The sequence below is a fragment of the Molossus molossus genome, unplaced genomic scaffold, assembly GCF_014108415.1.
Source record: "Molossus molossus isolate mMolMol1 unplaced genomic scaffold, mMolMol1.p scaffold_m16_p_3, whole genome shotgun sequence".
Taxonomy (NCBI): Eukaryota; Metazoa; Chordata; class Mammalia; order Chiroptera; family Molossidae; genus Molossus; species Molossus molossus.
The window spans coordinates 90,232,427-90,245,997 of NW_023425366.1; the positions used below are offsets into that span (position 1 = coordinate 90,232,427).

Below are 13,571 nucleotides of genomic sequence, written 5' to 3' on the forward strand. Positions count from 1 at the left end.
ACATGGATGAATCTTGAAAACATTATGCAAAAGAATACGGACACGGGCCCATATTATATGATCCCATTCATGTGAAACTCTATTAAAAAATAATTTTTTTTTTTATCCTCACCCGAGGACATTTTTTCCATTTTTTTTGTTTGTTGTTGTTCAGATAGAGTGGGAGGGGGAGAGAGGAAGAGAGAGACAGAGAAACATTGACGTGAAAGAGACACATCGAATGGCTGCCACCTGCACAACCAACCAGGGCCAGGGACAAACTGCAACCGAGGCACGTGCCCTTAGCGGTAACCGAACCCGGGTCTCTCTGGACCGCAGGCCGGCACTCTAACCACTGAGCCAAACTGGCCAAGGCTAAAAATTCAAATTTAATATGGACTGGCAAAAGGCAGATAAGTAGTTTGAGACCAAGGGAGAGGGAGAATAACAGACAAGAGATATAAGGAAACCTTTTGGAGTGTTGGAAATACTTCTTGATAGTGACTGTACTTACTATGTATGTTCTCAAAGGTCATCAAACTGTACCCCTATAATGGGTGTATTTTATTATATGTTAATTATACTTCAATAAAAAAATTTTCTTTTTAGTGCCTATCAAATCTGACTCTAGTTTAGAATTATCTGCTAAACTTTTAAAAATGTGTATTCTTCTCTCCCACATCATACCCAAAGAATCAATCTCTGGCATTAGGCCTGTTTATTTGAGGTGTTAAAAAGATTCAGGGATTGATTCTGATTCTCAGCAGGGCTTCAGAAATATATATTTTTTTGTATGACTTTTCATTCTTAATGTTCCCAGGACTGAATAAAATACAACTTGAGTAATAAAAGGCATTACTGATTGTTTTCATGTTATTCACATCCTACTTACTTTAAAAATGGCTTTAAAAAGAACTTTAAGTCTGTATTACTTATTTTGAAAGTTTGCTGTTTTCAATAGCATATGCATACATTTTTTTTATCCTCACCCGAGGACATTTTTGCATTTTTATCTACAGGTAGAGTGGGAGGGGAGGTGGGAGAAGAGAGAGAGAAACATCCATGTGAGAGAGACACCTCGAGTGGTTGCCACCCACACAACCCCAACCAGGGCTGGGGGCAAACTAAACCGAGGTACGTGCCCTTAGCGGAAACTGAACCTGGGACCTTCTGGTCCGCAGGTCGATGCTCTAACCGCTGAGCAAAACTGGCCAGGGCTGCATACATTTTTATAATACAAAATAGAAGAAAAAATTTTCTATTATACCACCTTTTTCTTAGTATATGAAATGAGAAATTGAAATGTCCTATCTGGTCCTCCAGTCTCAAATCCCTGATTACTAATGATTTGATGCATATTCTTTTAGATATTTTCCTGTGCTTATAAAAAAGGGATGTATATCTAGTACTGTATATTTCCAAATATTCATTTATATATTTAAATAGTATGTGTTGAGTGCCTGCTCTGTGGCAGCCATTATAGTAGATTCTGAGGATTAATAAGCCAAAGAACCATCTGGCCTCTTATGACTTGCTATTTGATGGGAGTATAGATATTGATTAAATATTAACACAAAACATATATTTTTAAACTGTAGCACATGTTACAGAAGACAATTATAGAATGTTATGAGAATACACAGTAAAAATTAAAACGTTTTCTGAAGCTTTAATCCTAGTGTGCTCTTTCGAAAGTATTTAGTACTGCTTAGTATGATAATTCATTTGTATGAAACACCTTGCACACAAAGATCCTTTTATCAAGTATTATTTCTTTTCTTTTATTATTAATAAGTCTTTTTGTATTATTTTAAAATACTAAAAAATCTTAAGCATTTAATTTCAGTGATAAAAGCACTCAGCAAGCAAATTTTTTTTTTTTTTTTATCCTCACCCGAGGAAATTTTTTTTTTTTTTACATTTATCTTCAGATAGAGCGGGAAGGAGAAAGGGAGGAAGAGAGAGAGAGAAACATTCATGTGAGAGAGACACATCAACTGGCTGCCACCCATACAACCCCAACTGGGCCCGGGACAAGCTGCAACTGAGGTACGCGCCCTTAGCGGGAACCGAACCCTGGACTCTCTGGTCTGTGGGCTGACACTCTAACCACTGAGCAAAACCGGCCAGGGTAACAAGTAAATATTTATAAATACCTCCCTGAGTGTGTAATTGTCACATAGCTATGTGCTATACAACATTTTGTTACTAAAACAAGAATAGCAACTTAAAATTAAAGTTTGTTCTAGCAGCACATTTTTGGAGGGGTTATTAATGTTGGGATGTGTCAAAACACAGGTGTTTTTTATTTTTTCAAAATCCTCACCAGAGGATATTTTTCCATTTATCTTCAGACAGAATGTGAGGGAGGGCAAGAGAGAGAGAGAGAAGAGAGGGACACAAACATTGTCATGAGAGACACATTGATTGATTGCCTCCTGCATGACCCCAACCAGGGCTGGGGACCAAACTCCAACTGAGGTACATACCCTTGACCAGAATCGAACCCATTAGTCTTTAGTTCCTAGGTGGACACTCTAACAGCTGAGCCAAACCCACCAGGGCCACAAGTGTTTTTAAAAAACGTATTGCACAAAATACTAATTGTGTTTAAAATTAATGATATTTATGGGATGGGAGTTTTGTGTTCGTAAGTTTAGGAAATGCAGGGTTAAATGAAGCTAAACATATTTAGGGTTTAACATTTAAGGTTAACTTTTTAGGCAAAAACGCTAGTTTCTTTTCAGAATCTTTGATATGGTACATTCTGAACCTTTAAGACAGAGCTGTAGTACACAGTGACTATTTGACTACGGAACCTTTTTCCCCTTGTCTTTTATTTCTATGAATATTTAAATATCTCAGGAGAGAAATAAATCCTCAATAGCATCTCAAGAAAATGGCGTATTTTATAGATATACGATATTTTTAATGTAAAAATGTTGTTTAGACATGATCTTGTCCTTTATAAGCACTAGATCTATATTTTGTATTTATATACAAAACATTTGGGAATTAATTAATACATAATGAAAGAATCAGTTCTCCATTCTTGCATTCTTACCTGGGAGAGGAAAGTGAAATTTATGTTTTTCTTATATTTCAGAACAAAGTAGAAGAGATGACTTAGAAGCATTAGGTCATATGTTCATGTATTTTCTTAGAGGCAGTCTTCCTTGGCAAGGTTTAAAGGTAATTGTTTTTCTATTTATTGAACTTTATAAATTGTTAATACATTAAGATTCTGTCTTTCAAGTATTTAATTTTAAAATTATGACTTTCTCAAGGTTTTTTTTTTTTTCCCTTCCTATTTTAGGCTGACACGTTAAAAGAGAGGTATCAGAAAATTGGAGATACAAAACGAGCCACACCAATAGAAGTGTTATGCGAAAATTTTCCAGGTAATGAATAATGCCATCTTGGTACATATGCTTATACACAGGAGACCAGAACTGTTAATCATTGCTTAAGTCTATAAATACTTTTTTTCATGTTTTAAAAAAATGAGCTTAAAATATTATTTAGAAGGTGTCAGCATTTGATGCACAGACCACAGGGGCAGTCTGTACATTTGCTTTGTTGAGATGGTAATAGAAGAAAAATCCCATCTTTTCATATTGTTGACCAGTACCAGCTAAAGTAATATTTTCTTCAATGACGTATTTTAATAAGTTAAAATATTTGTTAAGAAATTCCAGCTATAAAGTTTTGGTGTACAATGTTAGTCATTTGAATCTCAATTTCCAACTCTAAGTGGGTATATGATATATGATTATTCTAGTTTTCAAAATACTGTAAAACCTTAACACCCTTATTACCTTTTGGCTAATTTTATATTGGGGAGCTTAATGAAAATAGTTTGGCTTTTATGTAGATTTTTGGCAATTCAAATTAAACCAACAGAAATTTACTTAAGATTTCTAAATCAATTAAGAAATAAGAATAAAAAAATATATAAAATAATGTGTTGCTAATGTATTAAAATACCTGCTATGATTTGTGCAATTACACTGAGTAAAAAGACAACCAAACTTGAAGATAGAAGACTGAATTCAATCTCACTTTGATACTCACAGATTCTCCTGTACAATGTATAATCTCTGGTAGTTCTTTCTCAAGTTTTCTATATTATACATTGTCAAAAATTTTTAATTATATGTTTTTCTTTTATAATCTAGAAATAGAAAATGAAAAACAATATTAGTTGATATACTAACAGTTTAGGTATAGGCAGATTGTCTGCATTTTAAGAAACCTATACAAATTTCTGCAGGAAAAATGATGGTGCCAAAGTAAATTAACCAGATAATGAGCTAGAAAATGGAATAGTGAGATTCATCATGTGAGGAAGGTCACTGGGTGCCACTTTCACTGTCCATTGGGCTGTGTGTGATCCTGTTCTTATTGGCTACCAGGAATGAATTGGACTAGAAAAACAGCTAGGTGTAACCTACCAACTCTTACTATAGTGATTTTTTGTGCTCTCATAGTGAGACACTATTTTGCTCACCATTTTGCCTGTTGATTTTTATGGCTTTTCTTCTTCTTTTTCTCTGGAGAGTATGACCTTTTCATATCTCTAATACATTTGGGAATTTTAATGGCATGCATGATTATTAATTATATGACCAGAAATTTAAAAAAGAATTAAACTGAGCTTCTGTGTTATATTTCTGAGATTTATTTTGCTTAAGTCAGTTGGTTTGAGTACAACTCACAGCCAAGGTTAGGAATTTGAATCCTCTCTTGGTCAGTTAGTTTATGCCACTGATTCTAAAGGAATCCAGCAAGCTAGTGCATATGCTTTCATATATAAATCAATCCCCACCAACATTTTAAACAATTTAAAAATGTATGAGCCGCGTATGATGCTTTGTGATTAAATAATAATGCGTTAAGTTGTTAATTCAACCTCTAATACCATTGTAAAATAAAAATTTTAGCCTTTCTTAATGAAATAAAACAAAAATAATGTATGTTAAATTAAGCCTCTTATTTCCCTTTTGTCCCTATTTCCTTTCCTCCTTTTTAAAGAATATTTATTATAATTAAATTAAAAAATTTTAAATTGCAATAAAATTTTACTTTTTCTGTTTTTATAATACTATGTTTTTTTTAGACATTTAAGTAATTTTATTATTAATGAGCATATGGATAAATATAATCAGAATTTTTATTTCCTTTCTAGAAGAAATGGCAACATACCTTCGTTATGTAAGAAGGCTAGATTTTTTTGAAAAACCGGACTATGACTACCTAAGAAAGCTTTTTACTGACTTGTTTGATCGAAAAGGATATATGTTTGATTATGAATATGACTGGATGGGTAAACAGTTGGTGAGTACTCTCTGCTATATAATAAAATATTTTATTGTGCTTTTTTCCCACAGTATAGATTCCTGAGTTGGAAAGAGTTTGAGAATAAATACTTTTTGAAAAAAAGGGTTCATTTTATTTTCTTTTTAGGGATATTTCAGGTAACACAAAACTAATATTATTTTTTGAATTTTGTAAGAACCCTACATTTGGACTCTGCTTTTTAGAGTGACATTTCAAATTTTTCATCAGATATACTTTAAAAATATATATATTTCAGCTTTTTTATTCTTTATTGATTTTAGAGAGGAAGGGAAAGAGAGAGAGAGAGAAACATTGATTGGCTACCTTCTGTATGTCCCCCATTGGGGATTTGGCCCACAACCTAGCCATGTGCCCTGACCGGGAATCAAACTGGTGACCTCTTGATGCATGGGTCGATGCTCAACCACTGAGCCACACCGGCTAGGCTGGATACACTTTTTTTGATGTTATACTCTAGTGATTACTTTAGAAGATTATATAGATTTGTTTTTGTTTACTTCAGTCATATTTTAAAACATCTGTCATTTAAAAATATGTTTTAATTCTAGCAGTTTTAAGTGATCTCTTGGAATAGATTGATTCTTGAATCATGTTTCAGTTTTTAAAACTGTAGCTAAGTTTCCATAACTTAAAATATTATCTTTATGATAACTGTAGGATCAGTGCTTATCACTTAAAGAGACACATCATTATATTCTTTCTTTGAAGAGACAAGTTCTAAAAGATCAGATATTTATTCTCACTAGTCTTTTTTTAATAAGTAAGAATGTCTTAGAAAATTTTCGGTAATTATGGCTCACTGTTAGCAAGTTTTTATTCATATTTGGAACCACTGAACTCTCAGATTCAAGTATTTTTCAACAATTGATCTACTTAAGCATTTAATCTATATTTTTCTTTAATCCAAAGAGATTTGAATGTATATGGTATCTAAAGAAACTTTGATTAAAGTATTTATATTTTGAATTATATTTGAAAATTAAAAAAATTTTATAAGCCTCTTCTGAGTGACAAGCAATTTTATTAGCTTATTTAAAAAATCGTTCCCTTAATTAAAAAAAAATTATGTTGTTTATATATTAGCTTTGAAAATGAGGAACATGAACAGATACACTTTCATATTTTATGAAAAAGTAAGTTAAAAGTAACGACAGCACTAAAAGGTCTTTTGTTGATATAAAAATAAGTACTTGATATAAAGCATGTAAATACTTTGAAATCAGTTTAAAGAGTAGCTATGCTCCCTGTGCTTTAACTTTTAGATTTGACAACATATATGTATTGAGATTGATGTCTTTTCTTAAGGTCTTACTTTATTTCAATGTGCCTCTTTTTCCCTTGATTCTTTTAAACAGCTAGATATTAAATATGACTTCTGAAATAGGTGGTGTTGATGCTAATTATTATTGTATTATAGCCTACTCCAGTGGGGGCAGTTCAGCAAGATCCTGCTCTGTCATCAAACAGAGAAGCACATCAACACAGAGATAAGATGCAACAATCCAAAAACCAGGTTTGCTGCACTTTTAGATAAAAAATGTCTTAGTTTGTTCTGTATTACCTTCTGACAGTTTATAAACGTATTTGGTGTTTTACCATGCTCAGATGTCTGCTTTATATGTGTGTGTAAGTGTATACATACACATGTATGTATGTGTATGTATGTGTGTGTATATATATATATGTGTATGTGTATATATATATACACACACACATACAATGCCGATTTTTTCCTTCAATAGATAAAACATTATATACACATATGCTAAGAATCGAAAAATACTTATTTCCCCTAATGTTCACTGTAAGTTTAACCATAAATTTATAATTTAGTGGTGTAAATTAGTATAATTTTGAGCAACATTTGACATTCTGTTAGACTAGAAGTATTTGGATATCTTGTTGGAAAGCATTATAATAGCAGTTGCTCTTTCTATTACTTTAATACATTATTTACTGAGTTTCTAGTATTTGAGAGCTACTATTTTACATGTTGCAGAAATGCAGAAGTAAAAAAAAAAAAACACCCAATATACCCTATAATAAATGATTTTTGTAATGAGTGGCTAAGAGCTCACTCAGTTTCTGACATCATTCATACCTGAATGTGGTTTAACCCTGGGCAAATTAATCTCTCAAAGCCTCAATTCTCTCATTTATAAATAATACATGTTAATTCCTGTATAGTAACCCTTTGATAAATCTCAACTCTCATGGCTGGTGTTATTGTATCATGATTATTATAATAAATTTATAATTACTATATTACAAAGCAGAAAAGTTCTGTCTCACGAAGCATATTAATAAAGTGCCATGGAAGATTATTAGAATATGTGGGAACTATTAAGATTTTATGGAGAAGGTGGTTTTTGAGAGGAACTTGAAGAATGAATGACAATTTTAAAGGCAGATAAAGGAATAAGGGCATTTTAGGGAGAGTGAACAGTATAAAATATGAAGCAGAAGTTTAAAAATGTAGAACTTGTTTGAGGAACAGCAAGCAGTTCAGTTTGCTTGGAGCAGAGAGCAGGTTCAAGACAACTCATAGAAGATTGATCCAGGGTGAAATGTTTGTATTTCCTGAGTAAGGTAATTGAGGGCTGTTGAAAGTTTTGAGCAATGTTTTCATTCTTTTGTAAAAAGAAGCTTCATTGAAGCCATCTTTGACATAAAAAATGTTGCTATCACCCTGAGTTAAAAAGTATCTTCATTGTTTTTTGTTTTTATCCTCATTCGAGGACATTTTTCCATTTTTTGTACAGACAGAGTGGGAGGGAGAGAGAGGAAGAGAGAGAGAGAGGGAAACATCGATGTGAAAGGGACACATCGAGTGGCTGCCACCCACGTGACCAACCAGGGCCGGGGACAAACTGCAACCGAGGTACACGCCCTTAGCGGGAACCGAACCCGGGTCTCTCCAGACTGCAGGCGGACGCTCTAACCGCTGAGCCAAACCGGCCAGGGCTCAGTGTTTTTGATTGTAACCCTTTTTAGAAAAGGATTGTGTCCTTTTTTACTTTTATATCTTTCATCCCATCAGAGTTCGAGTGAAGGTAAACGAGATAAAAAAAATCAAAGGAAAAAGCACAACTTGTTAGAAATCATCGCAAAATGAAATGCTACTTTTAGGGGATGTTTAACATTGTTCTTTACAGCCAATTTAAAAGTTTAATTTTAGAATTTTGCCTTAGAAAAATTGGGACAATAAAGGGTCTTGTATGTGAATTAATTCCAAATATAAATTACAATTAGTTGACAGCTTAGTGCTCTGATAGTTGCTGTGTATACAAAGACATAGCTCAGAAAGTCAAGACGCAGAGTTTGTATAAATCAGTTAATTTCTCAAATGTACTTTAGAAGAAAATCAATAATTTGTGGTCTCTGAAGATTTCTACTTGAGCTCTTAGGTGTTGTAATAAGTGAAACTTTTATTTTTGACTTAAATTTTAATTTAACTATTTTAGAGTTTAACTTTCTACATGGTTCAGACATGTTTAGCTAGGTAGATTGTGAGCTCACTGAGGATGGGAACCATATTTTATTCATACAGTCCTTGTTGCACTAAATATAGGGAGTCATTTGTTTTTTTTTTTACTTCAGGAAATCCTTTGATATAGCTTACATATTGAATTTGAAACCTGGATATGCAAACTGTCATCATAATAGAAAAGTTGTATATCTAGAAAAAAATTCTTAAATATCTGTGAAGCCGTAAACAGTTTTAAATTGTATGAGAAACTCATAGTTCACAATCCCCAAAAAGAAAAGTTAAAACCTTTGCTATGTCCCAAGATAAACAACTGGTAACCTAGCATCAAAGTTTAGTGGATCCTGATATTTTATAGAAAGTGTTGGGTGCATGTAAATGTTTATTCTGAGGAGAGGTTGCATAGCTTTCACTGTCTTCTTAAAGAGGTCCCTGGCCCCCAAATGTTGCCTGTTGTTCTAGGCAACTTTTAGATATTTGTCTCAACTTTAGCATCCTTTTCATTTCCCCATCCTGTTTAGATTTTATCTCATATTATTTATTTAATTAAGCTATAAATCTGCTAAATTCTGGTGATGAGTTTGGAGGGTTTAGTGAAAAGGCAAAACTATCATAATTGTTTCCAAGACATACATCATGTCACAGAATATGTAATTTTGCATTGTACAATTTCATTTAGGGAACTTAGTGCTTGAACTTTTATTCGTTGTATCTACTTGACCCAAAGGGTTGTTCTTGCCACTGATATGCTTAGGCTCCCTATAAACCAATGTGCTTGGCCCTCCATGACAAAATTTTCTTGACTTTGTTTGAAAGAGGAAGTAAAGAGCACCAGAGGCTATAGAACATAATGTAATTGTGCTAAGGAGCCTAGGTAGTGTTATTGGAGCAGTAGGCTCTGAGTTTGAATCTCTCCTATACTCCTTGCTACCTCTGTGATTTATGGAAGTGTTAACATCTCAATGTCTTCATCAGTAAAATGAGGATAATTCTCTCAAAATGAGATAACACATATGAAGCACCTAATGCAAAACCAAATATGTCATAGAAACTTAAATATTGTATTTCTTCCCCTTCTTTTATTAGTGCTATCCACATTTTCCCGAAACATAGAAATTAATCCCTTCTAATTCTGCTAGTAGATTATTATTAGTTTATAGTTATTGCCATGCAGATTTGCCAAGTCATCTAAAAGCATAAAGAATTATCAGCCTATTTTAGGGAAATGGGTTTCTTAATTTGAACCACAAAAAAGATATTAAAGAAGCCAAGAGATTCATATATGTAGGATTGTTACTTTAAAAATTGTCATATTCTTAATAGTGTTCTATATAGCACATTCCACTTTTCAAAGAACTTTTCTGTTTTCTCATGTTATCCTCACAATCAGAAATAGGGTACTAACCAATAGAGAAAAGTTTTCTAGGATCTTAAGAACAGCTATTTAAGGACTATTTTTTTTTTTTTTAATCATACCTTGTTAAAAGTTGTTTTTCATCTGAAAACCAATGGGGACTTCTACTATAGAAAATATAACTGATGGCTTTTTAGCTCACTCATGATTGATTTGGTGTGCTTTCTTAGGCACATTATTTTTACTTCCCTAGTTCTTGGTAAATTTCATTGATAATGTTAGAGAGTGGAGTCTATGATAAAAAGTCTTTTCACTTCCAAAATTCTATGGTTGTATTTTATTTTTATGGTTGATCATTACATAATTGTAGCAATTTAATTAAAATCTCTCCACATGCAGTATCATTGCATCTGTGACTCAGAATAGTAAGGGTATTTTAAAATTTCCTTTTATACGTTTGTTTTCTATATTATAAGGATGCGATGTTTAACATATTGGGTTTTTCTTCTTCCATCCATGCCACATGCATTAAATAAATGGCAGTCGGCAGACCACAGGGCAGCTTGGGACTCCCAGCAGGCAAATCCCCACCATTTGAGAGCTCACCTTGCAGCAGACAGACATGGTGGCTCGGTACAGGTATTTTCTGATTTTTGCATGAGTGATTATTTCCCAAATTTATACAACTAACCCTTTTTTGGAACTTGTGGCATGATTTTATATCCTAATGAAAACTTGTTGCTGAACCTCTCCATAATTCTATTCCATTGTATTTAACCAAAAAGCAAAATTAACATGGTCTAGAAAGACCAGCAGGGATACTAAGATTTTGCCTTTGTTCATTTTTGCGAGTACATGCAACAGTATTTAAGTCATACAACAAGTTAGAAAAACAAAGTGTATTACTTGAAATATGTGTTAAACTTGATTTTTCAACAGTTAGCTCAATCTTTTTAAATAGGTTTATGTAATAGAACATTTTTATATCTTTTCCCTTTCATTGACCTGCCTCCTTCAAACTTAAGTCAGTTAAGTAGATATCTTAACTTTTTTCATCCTGAATATTCAGATTGTACTCCCTGATTAATCAGTCAAATAAACATGACCCTAATTTTTTATAATGGTATATTTTGAAAATATCAGATGGAGAAAATAATGTCAAGGACAATTATTTATTAAATCTTAATTTTCTAGATATTTTAAAAAATTTTAAGCAGTCTTTTACATTTTTTTATGTGTTTTCTTTCCCTTTTCTATACACTTAGAGTTACGTACTGTGTTCTGTCCTCTCATGCCCCCTAAGTTTTAGTCTTTTGTGTGTGTCATAGAAATAGGGAAAGATTACTGAGTCTTATTTCTTTTAAAATGTTGGTTTAAGGTAATCTAAAGGCTGGTTTAAATTAATTGAGATCATAAATGTTAGTTCAATCCATTTTAATTTAGAACCTTTAAAAATATTTTGACTTTTTTTTCCTTTACATATTTCCACTTGAACAATTTAAAATATATACAATCTATTGAATCTATGTGATGGATTTTATTCTTTTTTGATTTGAATTTTAAAATCAATTTTTGATTAATTCTTATTAAGTTCTCATATTTTTTTCACCATTTAATTTTAGAGGTTATTTAACCAAGTATTTTTATAGGACTTTGTGGCTTATGGAACTTTTAGCCGTGTTTAATAGAAGTATTTGAGTAGTTCTATAAAATTTTAGAAAGTGGCACTCAGGGCCTGAATTGTAAAATTTTTAATGAATTCAACTAATATTATTGGAAAAATTAATTGAGCGTACTATATTTAATTTGCATAACACAAGCTGGATTGTGTATGTATCTGTACATTTACGTGCTTCTTAGTGTTGTGTGTTGTCACAAAAGCAGCTTGCTGAGTGTCCAAGGAAATCCACCACAATTCAGACACTGTTAGAAAGCTGTCCTCCCACTCTGTACCCCAAAACTTAGCTGCTTCTTGCTCTGTGGGGTTCCCAAAAGTGGCTTATGAGATCTCTTTGGACTATCAGAGGGTGAATGAGTTTGATTGTATTGGCTCATCACTTCAGTATTTTATATTCTATTTTTTCACGTTTTCAAAGAGATATTTCAACTGTGGTCATTTCTCATCATCTCTAAAAACTGTTCTGCTTGTAGAGACGGATCTGACTTCATTCTATTATTGAATAAGTGGTCAATTTTACTTACTAGGATTCTAGTAATACATAGGTAAAACAATAAACTTTAAACTATTTTCATTAATTTCCTGAACATATTAAGTTGTTCTCAATGTGGCATCACTAAGGTTGTTCTAGATGATGTGCAAGATAGAACGTCTTGTCATTTTGACCTACAGAAAGGTCCTCAGATATTCTTTATCTCAGATTTGCTTTTAATAGGAACTGAATCGTGGAGTCTAAATTTGAGCTCCTGGTCTTTCCAGAATTATTATATACATGGTGGGGCAAAAGTAGGTTTACAGTTGTTCCTATGGAAAATAATACGATAATTAATAAATAATTATATAAGAGTAAACTGTGCGTACTCACAACTGTAAACCTACCTTTGCCACACCCTGTATATTCCAAATCAGACATATAGGTTACTAAGTTGATTATATTGTAGTTAAGAGCACAAGCTTTGGAGTCAGATTTGAGTTCAAATTCTTTCCCTTAGATTATTCATCAGTAAAATGGAGATATTAATAGTACTTCTACCTCATGGTTTTGTGGTGAGAACTTAAAAAAAAAGTATTTAGCCTAGAGGCTGGGGCTTAGATAATGCTAAGTAGTAGAATAATCTTTTGCATTTACAAATTAAGAAATTTCACTAGTATTTTTATTCATCTCTGGGAAGCAAAGTGTAGAGGTACAGCCAAAAGAGAGCATCGTCAAATGCTATTTCTTTAGTGAGACCATGTTAATTCATTAACTAGAAGGATACAGCTATACATTTAATAAACTTTTCCCATTCAAGAGACTAAGAATAATATTCATATAGATAAAGACTTTATTTTGAATCTGTTCTTGGCTTGTATGTGTTTTGGAAAAGCTCCTAGATAATTCAGGTGTGTCCTCTTTGCGTCCTTAGGATAAGTGGTAATAAATATGGCTGAGAAACTTAGACCTACCACTTTCAGTTTCTGGCCATTCATTATTTAGCAAATATGTACATATAAATATCTACTAGGGACTAGGCACTGTGCTAGATTCTTTGAATAAAAGGAAGAAGGACAGATATATGGTGCCTGTCGCCCTGGACCTTTTAGTTGGTGGGGAGGGCTAATAAACAAGCATTGTGATATGTGGAGAAAGCTTAAGGGAGAGAGAGAAAGATTGGGGGGAGAGAGAGATTGAAGAACTAAATAAAATTCAGTCAAGCAGGAGTTATTGAGAA

General features: G+C 32.7%; 1 protein-coding gene across 10 annotated transcripts in view; it reads left to right on the forward strand.

The window, feature by feature from the left end:
• Nucleotides 1–13,571, forward strand: part of CSNK1G3 (casein kinase 1 gamma 3) — a 93,943-nt gene that overhangs the window by 64,606 nt on the left and 15,766 nt on the right. For 4 of the 10 annotated variants that reach the window (XM_036278832.1, XM_036278835.1, XM_036278833.1 and 1 more), the window contains exons 7-11: nucleotides 3,086–3,171; nucleotides 3,296–3,380; nucleotides 5,168–5,316; nucleotides 6,758–6,853; nucleotides 10,725–10,820. In XM_036278832.1, the coding sequence (XP_036134725.1) occupies nucleotides 3,086–3,171; nucleotides 3,296–3,380; nucleotides 5,168–5,316; nucleotides 6,758–6,853; nucleotides 10,725–10,820 (512 nt within the window). The remainder of the gene's footprint in view (nucleotides 1–3,085; nucleotides 3,172–3,295; nucleotides 3,381–5,167; nucleotides 5,317–6,757; nucleotides 6,854–10,724; nucleotides 10,821–13,571) is intronic. The other 6 variants (XM_036278834.1, XM_036278836.1, XM_036278837.1 and 3 more) reach the window with 3 other exon arrangements.